General features: G+C 43.1%; 1 protein-coding gene across 8 annotated transcripts in view; it reads right to left on the reverse strand.

Moving 5' to 3' along the window:
* Nucleotides 1–18,252, reverse strand: part of RAPGEF2 (Rap guanine nucleotide exchange factor 2) — a 220,039-nt gene that overhangs the window by 128,413 nt on the left and 73,374 nt on the right. For all 8 annotated transcript variants that reach the window (XM_036031948.1, XM_036031949.1, XM_036031952.1 and 5 more), the window contains 2 exons: nucleotides 17,506–17,562; nucleotides 5,182–5,265 (listed from right to left, as the gene is read on the reverse strand). In XM_036031948.1, the coding sequence (XP_035887841.1) occupies nucleotides 5,182–5,265; nucleotides 17,506–17,562 (141 nt within the window). The remainder of the gene's footprint in view (nucleotides 1–5,181; nucleotides 5,266–17,505; nucleotides 17,563–18,252) is intronic.

Genomic DNA, 18,252 nt, shown 5'->3' on the forward strand with positions numbered 1-18,252 from the left:
AAAATACCTATCCCTATCTTTGAAGGGCTTTTGCATTCTTAGCCGTCTTTGCTCTATCGATTTGTTCTGTACTGTTTCATGACACCTGGGCAACTTTCCCTGTTTCACAGGGAACTGCCTCATCTCCTCAACCAGGTATTAAGTTACATGACAGCAGGCAGTAGACCATCTTGCTCCCTCTGTATGCTCCAAAACCTAATGCAGAGACCACACAGTAAGTAGGACTCAATACACGTTTCAATTAACGTATTAAATAACATGGACATATGCCTCAGAACTGAACTGTACCAAGTCTATTTTAGAATGGGACAGAGTAACCCATAAATGTGAAAGGGGCCCATGAACCGACCCTGACTTCTGATGGCATTTCATCAGTTTCCACTGACAGTGCTGGCCAGTCATGAGCATAACTTTTCAACACTTGCTGTGTGCCGACGACGGCCTACAGGTCTGCCCCTGACACAACCCTGCAGCTAGACCCGCCCGTCCCTGCCCTGGAAGCACCACCCCTCTGTGTAGGTCTTCGTGCCTAGTCCCTCTGACTCCCAGGTTTAATTTCAACCATTCTCTAGGCACCTTCCGATTTCCCAGACTCTTGGCCAGCCCAGGCTTATCTTGTCCTTCAACCTGACAGCCCCAACCCCAGCACGCATCAGTGGGAAGTGAAGAGCTTGGTTACTAATTGCTCTGTTTGTGAAAACATAGAAAGTTTTTTACTATCAGAACAATAAAGATATTGTTTATGAGTAAATATGGTGTGCACAACCATTTCTATTAAAAGGCCCTTTCTTGGAGGCCTCTATGATAAAACTGAGTCTATTGAGAAAACCAGGCTCAACGTTTTACTAGCAGTGACTATTTTCCAGGATCGTGACCAAGATAAATTCAAAGAAGCATCTGTATAACAATAATGCTTTGTTAAATATCTAGTATTCTGTTTTTCTTGCAGATAGATGTAAAAGTGACTTATATACTAGTAGAAAAAGATTCTAACTCCATGAGTTAACACACAACTTAGGCAAACTATTTCTTCTTTAACAAATAATCCAAACAGCAAGTTGAAAGTTTAGAAACACAGCCCCAGCCTATCTTTAATAACTAAATTAGAATTCTCAACTTTTCAAAGAAGTCAGCAGACAAAAAAATAACATTAAGTTATTATGCTATGACTTTACTATAAAATAGGCTTCAGCATTTATAAAGTTGGGTAGTTTTAGAAGTGAGAAAATTTAACATATATTAACAATTTTTATTGCAGTGCCTTAAATACAACGATTTAGAGCAAAGTAGAGCAATAAACATGATTAATATTGTCCTGCCCTTAGGTAGAAACAAAAATACATTAAGAAAACCATTTCCTACCCTACAACTTTATATGAGATTATTTTCCTTTATGGTTTTCCAGCCCCATTGCTATTGCAAATGACGCCGCTGGAAAAATGAGGTGAGTGTGGGACCTCCCTTACAAGACACTTCCCTACCCTCTGCCTGCCACGGACACAGCCTGTCAGAGAGCTGTGCAGCACATGACTTGTCCAAGGTAGTGACCACACTGCTTTGCCTACAGGCTTGGAAAAACACAGAGTTTATACATTTGGATACCCTCTCCGGCAAACGTCCCCCCTGGCATTTTCCTAAATGAGAGTCAGAATAACTTTTGCTGTGTTCCTAAATTACCTTTGTTCACTATCTTTCCGCTCATACAAAGAACTGAAATATATGTTAAATAAGGCTTCAAGGAAAATATAACTATAAATCGTACATTGCTTCAAGAATAAAAGTTGTACTTCAAATAAAGAGTTTAGCTCCATCTTAGGGCAACATTGTATGTAACAATATTAAAAGCGACATGATAGACACTTGTACAAATACCGATGTTTCGAAACTTGGAAAATCGAATAGGATTACAATAAAACTCACAAAAATGGCATTTTCACCAATGGCATTGCTTAGAGTGGGAAGAGGGAGTTGCTGTCTCACTGAGAGTCACGCAGGCAGTCATATGCTGAGTCAACATTAGAAATCTTACCAAGGAGTAACATTCACATTTGAACAACCCAAGTGAAAATATGCAACCGAAATTATCTTTATCTAAAAAGAAAATGAAAATTTTTCTTTAAACAATGAAACCATAAAATGCTGACTTAAACATCAATTGAGAAATGTAATAAAACTAACGATAACTAAAAGCCAAACGACAGACTCTACAATGTGTAACACCCTTCTCACAGGATGATACCAGGAGTCAAAGCAATTTCACGATAAGTTGTTAAAAATATGAAACTGTTGTTCAAAGTCCTTTGATGTGTAACTGACTGTTAAGGGTGAATTACCTGTCAAAATGAGCTGAAACTTTCAAGAGACTGATCAAAGTACTCATCATATACACTGATGACCAATTTCTAGGCTAACATGATAAAAACATGGTGAATGTGGAGAATTACCCGTGAACTGGTTATTTTATAAAACCAGCAGACTATCACTAACACCTAAGCCATGTTAGTCTGTAATCAAACCTCAGTGTTTTCTGGACAGGGAAATAGCAATGACTCACTGATGTCCACCTTTAGCATAGTACCAGTCGAGACGCTTTCGTATGAAAACAGCCTCAGCGCTATTCCTAAGGCAACATCTCCAAAGGAAACAAACAACGTGGAGAGAGCAAATGTCACCAGGTGCAACATGAAGGAATCGCCTATATATAGCACTAGCCTGTCATTCAGTCTGAAACACCATTCCTTCCTTCATCCCATTAAAGTACTGACTTGCAAGCATTTGACATGCAGCCAGAGAAAGAGTAATTCATGTCATCTTCTAAAATAATTAGACATAGAGTCCAAAACATGTGTTCATGAAATAGGTCTGAACTGCGAGTCCTTAGAACAACAGTTTTCTGAACATTAGGTTCCTTTCCACAAGCTAGAACAAGCTGTCGCTTGACGAGCTGGGGATGACTGGCAGTCAAAAAAAGACCACCGCAGGCTCTTCACTGTGCTAGCGGCTTGGCAGACGGACTGAGTTCGTACCACGGACCTTGCAACGGGGTATTGCAAAAGTCATTAACCTCTGTTCTCTTTACAATGCGTCAATTTGAAATCACATTCATTATAGCATAATTTACCCTTCATAATCATTAACAGAATTATGGAAAGTTCAAAAATGGAACATTAAATTAAAAAATGTGTAAAGAGTAAGTCTTGACACAGTGTTTAATATTATAAGACAGTGCATGTACATATACATATTAACTGAAATAAGCAAGAAATTGTGTGTAGAATATGTTCTTTAGCATGTAGAATATGTATATGTAAGACTATATGGAAAAACACTGAAATATCAAAGATTGATTATCTTGGATGAGAGATTTTAAGTTATGTTTTTTCCTTTTCTTTATCTCTGGTAATTTATATTTATATTATTATTACCTTTTACATTAAAATGACATGTGAGTTTTAAAACATGCCAGTCCTTAAATGTGCTTCGCCTGCACCTTCTTCCAAGTGCAGAGGCAGAGGCAGACGTAGCCCCCACGGAGGACCCACAGCAGGTCCTCTGCCTGAAGGAGCGGGAAGACGCTGCTATTCAGCTCTCCACTCCCCTGGGAAACAGACTCGGCAATTACGGGGGCTGTTTCACAGGGTCACTCCAAGCTTCCCACACAACATTCTAGGAATTCTATGCTGCCAGAGTTTTCACCAGTCACAGAATGCAGGTAACAATTTTATCTGCCTCAAAAGATAGTTGTGAAATTAAATGATCCAATACGTATGAAGCATTTAGAATGGTGACTGGAAAAGAGAAAGCACTCGCAAAGCCTCAGCTACTTTTCCGTCACCATGTCACCACTGCTACAACTAGTCCTACTTCCAGCACTCCTCCTGCCATGGCTGACACGACCAGTCTTCCTGTGACTTCTGCTACTATAAGAACAGCAAACAAACAGGCCATTGAGCTTCCCGCCCCCATGGGGCCATGTTCCAGAGAGAGCAATGCCTGCCAATCTGATCTCGGAGAAGTGGCGGGCGAGCAGGCCGGGGAATTGCACCAGAGGGTGTTTGCCGGCAGACACCGTGGGCCTCTGGCACTCCTTCGCTGCCGTTCTGGCCGTCGGTGGCTGTGCCTTCTATCACCACGCCCAGCACCGTCTGAATTACCCCTGCCTACCGCACTGACTCTGACTGGTCATAAAAGTTTGCTCACATCTTTAAAATAGATTCTTACCATGTCCTTGGCCCACTCAGAATTGTTTAGCAAAAATATAGTTTAATATTAGGCTAGGTTATATATAGATAAGGTAAGGAGGGGGGAGAGGGAGAGCACTAGTCTTTAGCAGATTGAGTCAATTTAAATAAAATATGCAATTAGTGATTTTAAATAAAGATATTTAATCAGTTAAACATTTTTAAATCTTTAGTCAAGACAAAAGTATTTATTTGTGAAAAATACACAACTGGGAAAAACAGCCACTGAAACTTAGTAGCTGATACCCTCAGTCTGGGCCCCGAGCACAGACAGCCACCTTCGTAGCAGATGAGGCCCAACTCTCTTTGGCTGCAGCTGATTGGAACTGGAACACATGGGCCCCAAGCCAAGCCAATCAGATTGTAGCCTGAAGAATCCAAAGAAAAGGCCCAGGCACTGCAGTCAAATGGTGTAAACATTAGGGACATAAGGTCATAAATCAACAGTTGGCACATACAAGCCAAAGTCACAGGGAGAAAGACATTAATAGCCTTCGAGAGCGGGAAGCCAATCCAGAGACAGATGCAAAACTGAGAGACCATATGGTCCTGAGAGGCAGAGAAGTCAACGACAGTTCCTGACTTTCCATTTCCAGTCCCAAGTGGTCTCAGTGAACTTTCTTTTCCTCTCTATAGATGTTTACGAGATTGCCTGTTATAGAGGCAGATTTTACTCCCCAGGAATAAACGTGTCCTAAATTAGCTTGACGTGTTCCTGTAACAAATGGACACGTCACCAGCAGGTCTTTCATTCTTGCCCTTTGTTAAAGAGGCTGGAACAGTGTTTATAACCTTAAACAGCCCTTTCTTAAAGATGTATGTATTAACACCCCAAGGCATGGCTTTGCTTTATGTTAGAAGAGGAACTGGGAAGGGAAAGGATTCTGCAAAAGGACTTCAAGTTCCATGGAGAGCCTGTTAGAGAATGTCTGTACCATACCTGCTTCTTGGAAGGAACATGGACTCTTTAATGAACACCGAACCGGAAAGAAGGATGTACCAGCAGGTTCCAATATCGTCAGGACTGAAAAGAAAATGGAATCAGATGATTATCTATAACAATATTAAGAAAATCAAAACAGATGTAGCAACAAGTACAGAACCCACGTTACTTTCAGAATCATAAAGTACAATGAAATAGCATAAAACCTGTCCATAAAAATACCATTATTTGACAACTAGAATCATTTTTACATTATTTTTGTCCTGCAAATAAGCTAGAGATATATTCAGTGTATTTAGATATTTTCATTGTTCATAGATGTACAGCACTTACCATTTCTAGTTTTATTTTTTAGCTTAACTTTTCGAACCGAAAATACTTCCGGTTGCTTCAGAAAACAGAAAACACGAAGAGTCAAACAGTGAGCCTGGCCTCCCAACCCTTCCCCTGCGTACCAGGCTCCCACATTTCCCCACCACACCTCCTGGGCAGTCTTTCAGGATTTCTTGATGCGTATGCACACGAAAATAAACACACATTCTCATTCCCCCCACCATCTTTGTTTCTTTTTTACAGAAAAGACAGCACACTCCACAGTATTCTCTCCTTTGTGCTAAATCTTATACCTCTTTCATCAGAATGCACGATATTTGATAGAAACAACCCCTTACTCGGTCACTTTAGTTGTTTCTAAACTAAATCTAATTTCTAATAACTAATAACTAAATTCTAATCATATGTAATTATTTTTTAAAAAATAAACAAGAACTACAACCATAACTACAAGTGCAACTGTTGGGCCAAAGGGTACATACACTGTAATGCTGATACACATTGTCCGTTATCCTCCACAGGTGGTTAACAATGTATTTGCCCACCTGCTTCCCTGTAGCCCTACTAATGTAGTTTGTTATATTTTTTAGCAGTTTAAAACAACACACATTTATTATCTCTGAAGGGTAGCTAACATAACAGATGACGTTTTTTATTTTTATTTTTTAAATTTTATCTTTCAGTTACAGTTTACATTTAATATTATTTTTTATTAGTTTCAGGTGCACAGCATAGTGGCGCGAGGCTTACGCTGTAAATCGTATAACTTACAGTGTTCCCCCGATATTTCTAGTACCCACCTGCCACCATACACAGTTATAATATTATTGACCAGACTTCCTGTGCTGTGCTACACTTATTTAACAAATATTTAACAATTTTCTGATGAGGGCTGTTCTAGGTGCGTAGAGTATTTCAGGGAACCACAGAAAAGATCCCCTCCCTCATGGAGCTATATTCTGGCGGGATAATACAGATAATAAGTAATAAACTGGAGAACTGTAAGTCAGAGCTCCAGAAGAAAGAGTAGCACAGGGTAAGAGAAAAGGGGGTGGGGTGTGGCAGTTTTCGATGGGCGCTCAGGACACACTCGCTGAGAAGAGTACCTTTGGGCAAAGAAGAGGAGTTAGCAGACTGGGTCCCAAAGGAACCTGCATTCCCAGCAGAGGGCAGGGCGGGTCTCCAGTGTAAGCACAAAGGCTGCAGGCTGCCACTGCCTGGCCAGGAGGCCAGTGTGGGGCGGCTGAGGCAGGCCGGGTCAGGGGCCAGCCACAGGGGGCACAGGGCTTCCTACCACGGAGGCTTTTAGTCAAACTTTGGAGGTTTTGCCAATTTGCTTGATAAAAATGACATTGAAACCAAGGGTCCTTGTGACTTTGATTAAATTTAGCCTTAAATCCTAGCTCTGGAAATCGTCTTTATCTACTCACCCCCCCACACCACATATACACACACATACACACATACAGAGTGAGGCAAAAGTTCACAGTTCCTCACGTGGAAAATAATCCAACAATTAATCAACAATAATACAGGGATAAACCGTTCCATGTACTCTCAACCGCACACCTACTGCTGCCTGCCCTGTGCGCGCCCCTCAGAGACCCAGCCTTTCCCCCTGATGAGCAGCAGCCCCTGAAGCGACAGGAGACGGGAGCAGGGACCTGACTAATGGTCACACCGGCTGGACCTCTGGCAGACTAAAGATAGCATCTTGACCTAAGTTATGCTTCGGCCTCTGAGCCCCAGGGTGGAACGACCCCAGGAAACCAGGCGGAGACACCGGAACAGACCTCAGAACTGCCCTCAGACCTAAAGAAACGCTTTATTACCCACCCCTGCTTCACCGCTGACTAAGCAGCTCCCAACTCGACCCCAAGCCCCAGACCCACAGTGTCTGTGATTTTTGCCCCACAACGATCTGTAGCGTCCACGCCCTGGGGAAGTTCGGGTTTTTGACCCTTTTTAGCTTCCCGTACTCCTCGACAGCGCTGTCATCGACAAAACAGCCAGTCCCTCCGCTATGGCTCCCAGTGTCCAGTGTCCGGCTCTGCCAGCGCTGGGTGGACAAACCCTTTCTGTTCGGTAACGATGGAGTAGTTTTACTTTCCATTTCTTTTTCCTATTAGTATAAGAGCACTTTTTTTCTCTTACTTTCATGAGTCATACCTATTTATTCTCCTGGGAAATCGGTGTGTAATTTCCAGCCGATTTTCTATGAAGACGTGTAATTTTCTTCCTACCTGCAAGCACTTAGGAAAATGGGCCTTTGGAAAACATGAGTGCCATTTCCCCCCGTGTGAGGCTTACGCTGTGACTTTTGTTTACTGCGCTTTTTGCCATGGGTAAGTTATTTTATTGTATAGAGTTAAGTTGGTCAACAGGCTCGATTACTACCAAAATAAAACAAAAAGCCAAGCACAGCAATGGGTCAACCAAGGTGGCTGGCGCAGCGGCACCAGGGACTGGAGACCCCGGCCCTCGCTCCTGGGTTGCTCCGCCGCCCGCCCCACCCCCACCCCCGGGCTGGTATTCTACGGTGGCAGCTCCAAAGCTCACCACCCTGTCCACACTCTCACAGGTGGAAGGGGTGGAAAGGAAGTACAGAGCACACCCCGTTTCCTTAAAAAATTTTTTTAAATGTTTTTCTCCTTTAAATTACCATCACCTTCCTTTTAACAGTACAACATGGAAGCTGCACACGACACTCCCCCCGCCCCACCCCCGGACCCCAGAGACTCACAGGCAAGGGATGCGATGTGGACTTCGGCAACCTGCGCCAAGTCCTTCCTTTTATTTTGTGCATAGATTCCAAATGTTTTTAAAGGGCACTCAATTCTACTTACAATTCTAAATAACTACGTTATTTAAAACACCAATCACTATCACCTAATCATTTTTGTTTTGCTATCTGCTTCTCAAGCAAGTCAACAGTGGGTCACCCTTTCTCCCGAGTCCATTCTTAACCAATTCCACAACCACTCTAGGCCTCAAGAAAACATTTCTAGCCTTGGCTGGTGTAGCTCAGTGGATTGAGCGCAGGCTGGGAACCAAAGTGTCCCAGGTTCGATTCCCAGCCAGGGTACATTCCTGGGTTGCAGGCCATAACCCCCAGCAACCGCACACTGATCTCTCTCTCTCTCTCCCTCCCTCCCTCCCTCCCCTCCCTAAAAATAAATAAATAAAATCTTTAAAAAAAAAGAAAACATTTCTAAAAACTGTCAAATAGGAGTGTAGCTCCAATGCAACCATAATTGTAAAATGATTTCTCCAATGCAAATGCAAAGCACTTCAAAAAGAATGTGATCCTTTCTCCCAAGTTTTTTTTATCATTAGCTTTTGCCATCAATCATTTACCTAGTTTGGGGGCAAAAATTGTCTTTCTTAATAAAAGATGACAGCATTATTATTAATTCTGATTTACGTCGAGTAAAAAGGTGTTTTGCTAGATGCAAAAACAGCTTAAATTGTTGCAAACAAGACAGTGAAATAAAAAAGAAGAAAATGAATTGTTTTATAGGCTTATCTTAATCTGCACTTACAATGGTCCCTTTGTCACCAGAGGATGGCCAATCAATGGAAGTGAAAGCTAGGAAACCAGGAAATGAAGGCGGAGTACCACCTACTACGGGGCCTTGGGCAGGGCACCGAAGCTACTGTAAGGATTAAATGAGCAATGCTCATTAAAAGCATATAATAATTATTCGATAGTTTTTTATCATGTTAAAAAAGTACAATAAATGTCACCAAGGTCTCGATTAACTGTGACACAGAAAACAGAACATTCACTGGCAGTTACTGCGTGTTTGTCCATTTTGAAGGTGAAATTAGTCAGGACTAAATCAATGCCAGCCCAGTCAATGAGCTTTCCTGGCACTGATCATGAAATACCCATGAACGCAACCGAGGCCACAATGGACAGAACACTGTGACAGCAGAAGTTCTGGTACCCTGGATGCTCGCTGACCACCCCGTAATCAGGGCTGACTCTTCGTCTCAGGAAAATCTTGGGGAAGATTTAATGAAGTCAAGATAAGAAACTGGTCTTCTCAGTATCTCCCCCTTATTGTAACTGTTTACCTGATAGATGATGGTTTCTCTACTCTTTCCCCAAAAATTCAAATGTTAACTTATCAGAGCTGTATTTGCTTGAGTAGACATCTGTAGAGAATGGCCACTCAATCCACATTTTGTTAAATTTAGAGAACATTTTCTATGCCAAATGAGATCATTGTAATTTCTGTATTACTGAGTTGTCTCTTAAAAGATTCAAGCCTTACAAAAGCTTGTAAGAATGAAGACCATCAAAAACAATCTTACTTCAAAGATGTTCTGGAATAGCAGGATATCAGAAAAGTCCTCCTCCTGTCATCTTCCTCATCTTCCTCACACCCCACTGAATCCATGTTTGGTTTTGGTCCTGAGGAGTCCCTGCTGTGACAGGCCCCCACCAGACCTGTTTTACTTAGTCTCAGTGGTCCAGAAAACTCTCCTGACTTTATTAGAAACCACTGTCCTGAGTGTATTCACTTTCACTGATGCCCCAGGCAGCATTTCGGTGTGGGGTACAGCCTACTCCCCTTCAAGGCACAAATACCCCTTCTCACAGCTCGGCTGTTACCTGAGGGGTTTTACAGCAATTTTATATGTGTGAAGTGATGATGATTCGGGTTTCTTTTTCTAAAGGAAAGATGAAAAAGAAGTTCTAAGGGCAGTACTTAGCAGCAGCGCCAACCAACACCAAGCTTCTCTGCACTCAGAGGGCAAGCCAAAGGAATCCGAGACCTTGCCTGCAGGCACCGGCAAGGGAACTGGCTAATAACAAAAGACTCAAAATAATAATAGTTATTATTGTCATCATTATCTGGGAATAATGCTGAGAGTTTCCTCTGTCCAGTGGTTCTCAAGCTTTCATGTGCATATTCGTTGTCTAGGATGAGAATGACAAATGCATGGTCCCAGGATCTGCCTCCCCCCACCCCCACCCAGCCCCTCAGTTTCCCATCATTAGGTCTACCACAATACCTTTTAAGCAAATACCCCAGGTGATTCTTAGGCATGGGCTTATCAAGTCTAAAAAAACGTGAGAAAAACTTTCTCAATGTCAAACCTCAAATAGGAACAAAGGGCAGAAAAAGAAACTACAACTCTGTCCCTCTTGTATGCAAGTAGCTGCCTGTGCTGAATTCACCAATGTTACTTTCATTTTTCTCTAACAACTTTTTTATGTTTTAAAATTATGCGCTATGGAGTCTCCCCACTGGTTGTTGAAATGGCAAAAGCTGATCTTGGAATAACCCTGACCGAGCACTTCTACATAACCACCGGTAACGGGCAGAAGAGACAAAGCTAACGACTAAGTAAGTGCCCGTAGCAAACACCTACGACTTTGAGACCGAGCTGAGAACTACAAGGGACAACTGATCTGAGTCCAATACATCCCGTCCTACAGTAACAAAAATGAAAGCCATCAAAGCCCAGGGGCATGACAAGGCATGCAGAAACATTCCTGGGTTTTTTTATTGTCATCAACAGGGAGGAAATGAATGCAGCCAAAGAAAACAAACAAACAAACAAACAAACAAAAGGAGACAAAATATCAACAGACCACCACAAAATGATCGATTCACCTTCCCGAACGATGAGCGAGGACACTGCGGCGATCAGGAATGAGTGGTCCCCACCGCCCATCATTCTGAGCCTAGACGACTGGCAGGTTTAGGCTTGGAATAATGGGGAAGAGGCAGCCGGACAAGCTCATCCCACTCCTTTCCCACATTACTTCTCTCTCCTCCTCGACACAGGCACACGACTGCTGGCGTGCCGCTGCCGCCCCATAGGTCCTTCCCCGCACTGCCGACCTGCCCCCGGATGCCTGCTGACCTGCCCGGGATGCCTGCCGCTGCCCACCTCCTAAGTCCTGTCATACCTCAGGGCAGCGATTTTCAAATCGTGTGCCAACAGGAATTATTAAAACGGGCAATGCCTGACTACTCAGTCAGGGGCACTGACCTCTTTTCCCTTAGACTGTCAAATAAAAAAATGACAGCAGCCAACACAACAGCAGCCAGCCAGCCAGTGTGAATGAATCGAAATTACGCATTTGTTTGCCAAATAGGCAAAAAATACATTTTTGGTGTGCCTCGGGATTTTAGTGATTAGTTTGTGCGTGCCAGGAGATGAGAAGTTACAAACTGCTGCCTATGGGAATGGCTCAAGCCCTATTCCTTTAATAAAATCTTCTCACTCACCATTTTCCAAACCCCAGAATGCTCACCCCATCTACCTTCCATTCTATTTTGTAACACTGAACCTCCTTTTAGGCAGCAAGTGTGTGCTTCGCCCAGTAGAAACTGAACACTATTCCGGGAGCTCAGGCAAGTCAGATCATGGCTGCTTCTGTTCCCAGCCCACGGATCCTGAACAGGAGACAGCCCAAAGCCCTTGGCTTAGCCTGGAAGGCAAGCTACGTGGTGCCATGAGAAGGGCAGAGGTTTCGGCACACATGTTCTCTCGTGCTGGTCGGCTGCTCCTGGTGAAGCTAAATTCTGAGATGCTAGTTCCTCAGCTGTGATATGGGGACAGCGTACCTTCATCACGATGACACTTGATTTACTGAAATAACACGTGTGGGTACTTTACTTCACAAAGACATAAAAGTTACTGGTTCTCTTCACCTATTTTCCTCTCTTACAACATTCCCTGAAAGAGCCATCTACAACTTCGCTTGCTGCTCCAATCCCCAATACATGCCATGCTGCAAACTCTGCCCTGTTCAGCTGTACTGTGCTTTCTCCCCTCACCTGTGCCTCAGGGGCTTTGAATAAACCTGCTCTTCCCGCTCCTAAGTAATACCTTTTGTCTGATAAACTTATTACTCATCCTTTGAAATCAAGGTTAACTAACATGCCCTCTGCAAAGTGTGCTAGTATCTTGGGTTCCCAGGGCACTTTACACACGCTCACATTAAGCAGCTGCCAGAGTCCATAATTATTTATTTCAGGAGTCTCCCTTCATTAGCTTTGAAACGTCCCTAACTCATCAGTAGCCCCAACATATACCCTATATAATGCCTAACTGGTGCTTAGCTTTTTCTTAATGAAAGAATTAATGACTGAATAGACATAAACTGAGATACAGTATTAGAGTGGCTGAAAGTCAAAGATGTGAGTTTCATTTTACTAGTAACTGGAAAAACAAAGCCAGGCTTAAAGGACTACCATAGTAATATCCTGCAAGTCCACAAGGTGGCGATGTCTCCCCATGAAAGAGCTCTGTAAGCTGCTCCACATTTCCCTACTGATAAAGCAAGATGCTAATACAAGTGATCAAGTTACAAATTGATATGGGTGTTGAAAGAACAATAAGCTAATGAATCAAAAGAAACTAATTAAATTAGCAAAGGTGATTATTAGAGGGCAAAAAAGTAATACAAAATAGCTACTTTATCCAGCTCTCAATACAATGAGAAAACTTAAGAGGGCCCCAATCAGCCAAAAAGGCTGTTTATTACGGCAATGAAGGCAGAGGGGCTGCGAAGAAAGACCTGTGACAAAATGCGAGTGGCAGACTGTTCCCATAAACAGCCTCCGGTGACCTCTGAAAAATGGTTAGCTATTCGCTTGACCCAGAAAACCCCACAAAATCATGCAAATTAGGAGGTACAAATCACATTAGCTTTGAGAACACTTGTGAAACTGCCCAGGCCATCAAGGAAGGGTACACATATCTGAAAAGCCACCAGGTGGATACCTGGATGGCATACCTAAAGGATGTCTCTTTCCAGAAGCAATGTGTCCCACTGCATTGTTACAACAGAGGAGTTGGTGGGTGTGCCCAGGCCAAACAGTGATGGCTGGGCCCAGGGTCCAGCCCAAAACAATGCTGAGTTTTCGCTGCATACGCTTAAAAATACAGAAAGTAATGCTGACCTTAAGGGTTTAGATGTAGATTGAGCACATCACCAACACAAAAAGTAGGTACTATTCTTATTGTTTCCATTCTACAGATGAGCCAAATGAGGTACAAGGGCAGATCAAAAGAGTGTTTTATTTACCTGGTGAAATTATTTAAAAGCACAGACTTGGAAGCACACAAGCACACAAACATAATAAGGAAAATGAATAATCATCTCTTGGTTGTAAAACCACAGTCTTGCAGGCTTTGATACTCTGGCTCCACTACGTTCTTCAGGCTCCAGGGAGAACAGGCACAGACACGTCCTCTCCCCCACGAGGTAACCGCAACAGGTCCCAGGAAGAGGGGTGGTGTGAAGTTATCACAGGTTTATACACACCACAAACACAAGGGTTCTCTCCTTTTCAACAGCGCAACTAACACAAATTGGTAAGAGTAGAGACATGTTTGTTCAAGGATCACAGAAGGAAATGTCACAATCACCTTTCATAACAAGACTGGCCAAATACCAGGAGTCTGACTGAGTTCATCTACAATGAGTCCCTGAATGTTGGAGCTTATGAAGTTATGACCTACTGAATATCCACAGACTTTTCATTGCGAACTAACACGTTACCTGATTCTAACTAGTCAAAAATGACCAGCTGCTACAATCAACTCCTGCTACAAACTCTAGCCCAAGTACCTTCAATTCAGGATCACCTGAAACGCGGCTGAAACTGCATTCCCACACAGCTCACACTCACTGTCTAAACTGTGGGCACACGTATTTAAGGGACACTGAAATACGTCTTCAGTGTAAAGAAATCATAAGTAAAAACTGTTAGGAAGTCAGGACAGTGCAGGCACAGCTGCTGGTGGGTTTCAGTTGCCACCAGCCCCCACTGGGGAGCCAGCATTTGGGAAAGAGGACACACTTATCCTGACATGTATATAAGCATTATCATTTTTTTCTTAATTAACTGTATTGGGGTGGCATAGGTTAATAAGATCATACAGGTTTCGAGTACACAATTCTATGACACATGATCTATATGTGGCATTGTGCACCCACCACCCAAAGTCAAATCATCTTCTGTCAAATCATCATCTTATATTTGGCCCCCTTTACCCTTTACCACCTCCCCCACCTTCCCTGTGGAAACCACCATACTTGTCTGTGTCAATGAGTTTTTCCTTTTCTTTGTGTATTTATTTGTTGCCTTCAGTTTCATGTCCCACATGAGTGAGATCATGGTTTTTAACTTTCTCTCTCACCTATTTCACTTAGCATAATACTCTCAAGGCCCAGCCACCATTGTTCATCGTGCCATTTTTTACAGCGTCGTGCAAGAGGCCAGGAAATGCTGGTGAGCGGGGTAACCGTTAAGGTTGCAGAATCGTAATGTTTGGGCTCAAATCCAGGTCCCCTGTGGAGCAGTGAGACTTTGGACAAGCACCCCATCCTCCGAAAGCTTCAGCTCCCTCATGCACAGAACTGGGGTGACAGTATCTGCCTCACGAGACGGCTACGAGCAGCAGGCAGATGACTGCGCAGGAAGCACTTAGAGTACGTAGGGCGTGGGGGGCTCGTGAAGTGTTTGCTGTCACCTCCCCGTCGATGCTACAAAACCAGGTTTCGGAGGGGAAGGACAAAACAACAGAGCTATCGCTTACTCTCCCCAGACGGCTTCAATAAATACCAGTGACACTCGCCAAGGAGTTCCAGCCCTCACACCTGTGCACCTGCGCCACTGACAGCAAATGTTCTAAGTGAGGTGCAGCTTCACTTCGTCAAGAACAAGAACAAAGCATCTGGCCTTGGTATTCATCTTCTCTTTACCAATTACGTTTTGGTTATTTACTCTTCCTCTGTATTTGGTATATGTTCTTTCAAGCCCTAGATGGATATTTACAATTTCCTGCTAAAAAGCCCCTAGATGATTAAGTTTCCTAAGTTACAACCTATGAATAGTCCTAGATCATGCCCACCTGTACCTCTTTGTAAAACCCACCCCTGGTTTCCCCATTCCTTCGGGCTCAGCCTCAGCCCCAGCTCGTGTGACCTCAGACCAGGCAACTGTCTCCCTGCTGAGCTCCCTGCCCACCCACTCCGTCTCACCCACCCTTGGTGTCTGCACCCACGGGCACAGGCCTTTCCCAGAGGGAGGGGGGCGGCTGGAAGGCATCTGGTCACGTCATTTTGCTGCTTGAAAACTGGCCACCAAACTACGGACTGAAAAAGACTTCGGAAAGATACCACAACGGATGGACTTTATTCAGATCTGATTCAAATAAATAAACCACAAAAAGTGGGGGGGGGGGGGGGGGGAGCATTTGAGATCTTGCTCCCCCAGCATGCTGTCAATTTAGCTCAAATGAATTCTCATAAGAATTTTCCAAAAAAATATTCTGAGACAAGGAAATGGGAACATTTTCATGATACAAAGAGTTATTTTTTAAAGTTTGATGACATTGTGGTTAGCTTAAGTCTTTAAAAGTAAAGACACGAGCCCTGGCTGGCGTAGCTCAGTAGATTGAGCATGGGCTGCGAACCAAAGTGTCGCAGGTTCAATTCCCAGCCAGGGTACATGCCTGGGTTGCAGGCTATGGCCCCCAGCAACCACACATTGATGTTTCTCTCTCTCCCTCTCTCTGTCTCCCTCCCTTCCCTCTCTAAAAATAAATAAATAAAATCTTAAAAAAAAAAGTAAAGACACATATCAAAATAATTATAAATGAATTGATATGTCTGGATTTCCTCCAAAATAACCCATCTGGAGGTGAGACGGGGGGCAGAAAAGATGGAACATCATTGGCCACCGACTGGCCTTGCTGGCCGGTGCGTGCGTGGGGGCCCGTTATGCTACTCTCTCTAATTCGGGGGACTTTTGGAATTTGCCACAATACCATGTTGTTTAAGAGGGGAAAAAACCCACTTCCGGCTGCCTAAAGAATCGAGACCACTTCTTTAAAACTACACGTTCACAAGCGAGGGGGACTGGCCTGCCTCTTCTCGACGCGTCACCCTGACCCACAAACCGCGTGCCAGCCCTGCTGACCCCGCCACAACGTTCCAGCTCCAGGCTCCAGGCCGGGGCCCTTCTCCTCTCTGTGCCCTGTGGACACGGCTCCTTCCACCAGGAAAGCTGTCTCTCTACACCAGGGCACGCTTTTGCGACCTGGCTCCAAGGGCCGCTTCTCTGAGATGCTCCCCATCTCCCTGGAGCCACCCCCTCCCCAAACCGTCCGCAGTTCTGCAGCCCCTCGCCCAGGCCTACGCTCTCAGGGACTTCAGCTGGGTTTTGTCAGCATTGATTCCCCTTCATTCTACCACCCTCGAGAGAGTAGGGCTTCCTTCGGGGCAGCAGCTGTGTTTTACTCATTTCAATAAATACTCCCTACAATATACATGGAGAGTAATTATTTAATAAACTGCTCTGGAAAACAGGAATTAAAGTCAAAGCAACAGTCAGCCATGGCAAACATGATTAACAAAGTAACAGGCCTGGGAAGTCACAGTCTGCACATCCTAGTACAACATTTACCCACTCTACGTGGGTCACACTCCTTAAAAAAATCAGTTACTGTTTTTTCAAGAAACATATCCCACATCTTGTGAAGTACTATCAATACTACTGAAAGAAGGAACTATGCCTGAACAGATGTGACCAGCTTATTTTTCTGTTTCTCAAAGACTATAAGCTAAAGCAGGATATTTATGCTACATCTGCATCTTATCTGGTATGGTTGTGGGAATGCATATTTTACTCTGTTAAAAAGACCTTATACTATTTATTTCATAAGGATAAAAATGTGGAAATACCCCATGTGAAACAATACAACTGAATCACACGTGAAAGACATTACGGCTACAGACGTGAAGTTATCACCAGCGAAGAACCGTGAACGTTCCCTTTGTGTCAGGAAATAGCTGAAGTGCTTTGAATTTCTAAACCACGTGAGATCGGTTAGTGCAGAAGTGAGGTGACACCGACACAGTGCGCTGTCACTAATGCTTCTCTGACACTTTGAGGACAGTACTTAGCCACTGTGTCACACATTGTGCACAAAGAGAAAGGAAACACCTACTAGTATAGAACTTCATTGGCTTCGTGTCTTTCGTATCTCACGGTTTCACACATTAACCTGTCGAAGAAAAAGGCATGAGTTAAACACTTGTCATGAGAAAATACACTCACAGTTTAAAAACATAAATGAACCACCTAGTCTACTAAGTTAAGAATACTTATAGTCTTGTCACAATCATTTACTGGCCTCAAGATGAATAGCTTTGGTGCTTCTGTTAACATAATAAAATCTGATGCTATGAAAAAACGTTTTGTTAGATGTTAACTTCACTAATTTATTTTATAGGGAACAAAACTGTATGTGTTTTTTATACTTTGTAAATGACATTTGGACTATTCTTCAAGGTAAACAGAAAATGAGAAGGAACTTTAGAAAAGAAAACCTACCAATTAAACAGTGATAATGTCATTCAGAGCTCAACATTAATGTTTCTTAATAGTATGGAATCTCAGACAAAAGTCAGCTTTTATTAACTCAATATTTTAATGACTAATGATTAAATAGAGGCTTTACATCTTTTGAAGAATTGTTATTTCAGCTGATTCATCCCTGAGGAAAAAATTGTGTAAGTTACGGAAAACATGAATACATTTTTAAATATTCAAAAGTACTTCAAGAACAGCATCTTCAAAAAGCATCCCATTAAGTCCAAATAAAATTTCCCAAAAATATAGAAATGCAAAGGAGAGTAGGACGATTATGTCACATCTTCTTGCGAAGGAAACAGCACAAAGAAGAAGGTGGCTT

The sequence above is a fragment of the Phyllostomus discolor genome, chromosome 8, assembly GCF_004126475.2.
Source record: "Phyllostomus discolor isolate MPI-MPIP mPhyDis1 chromosome 8, mPhyDis1.pri.v3, whole genome shotgun sequence".
Taxonomy (NCBI): Eukaryota; Metazoa; Chordata; class Mammalia; order Chiroptera; family Phyllostomidae; genus Phyllostomus; species Phyllostomus discolor.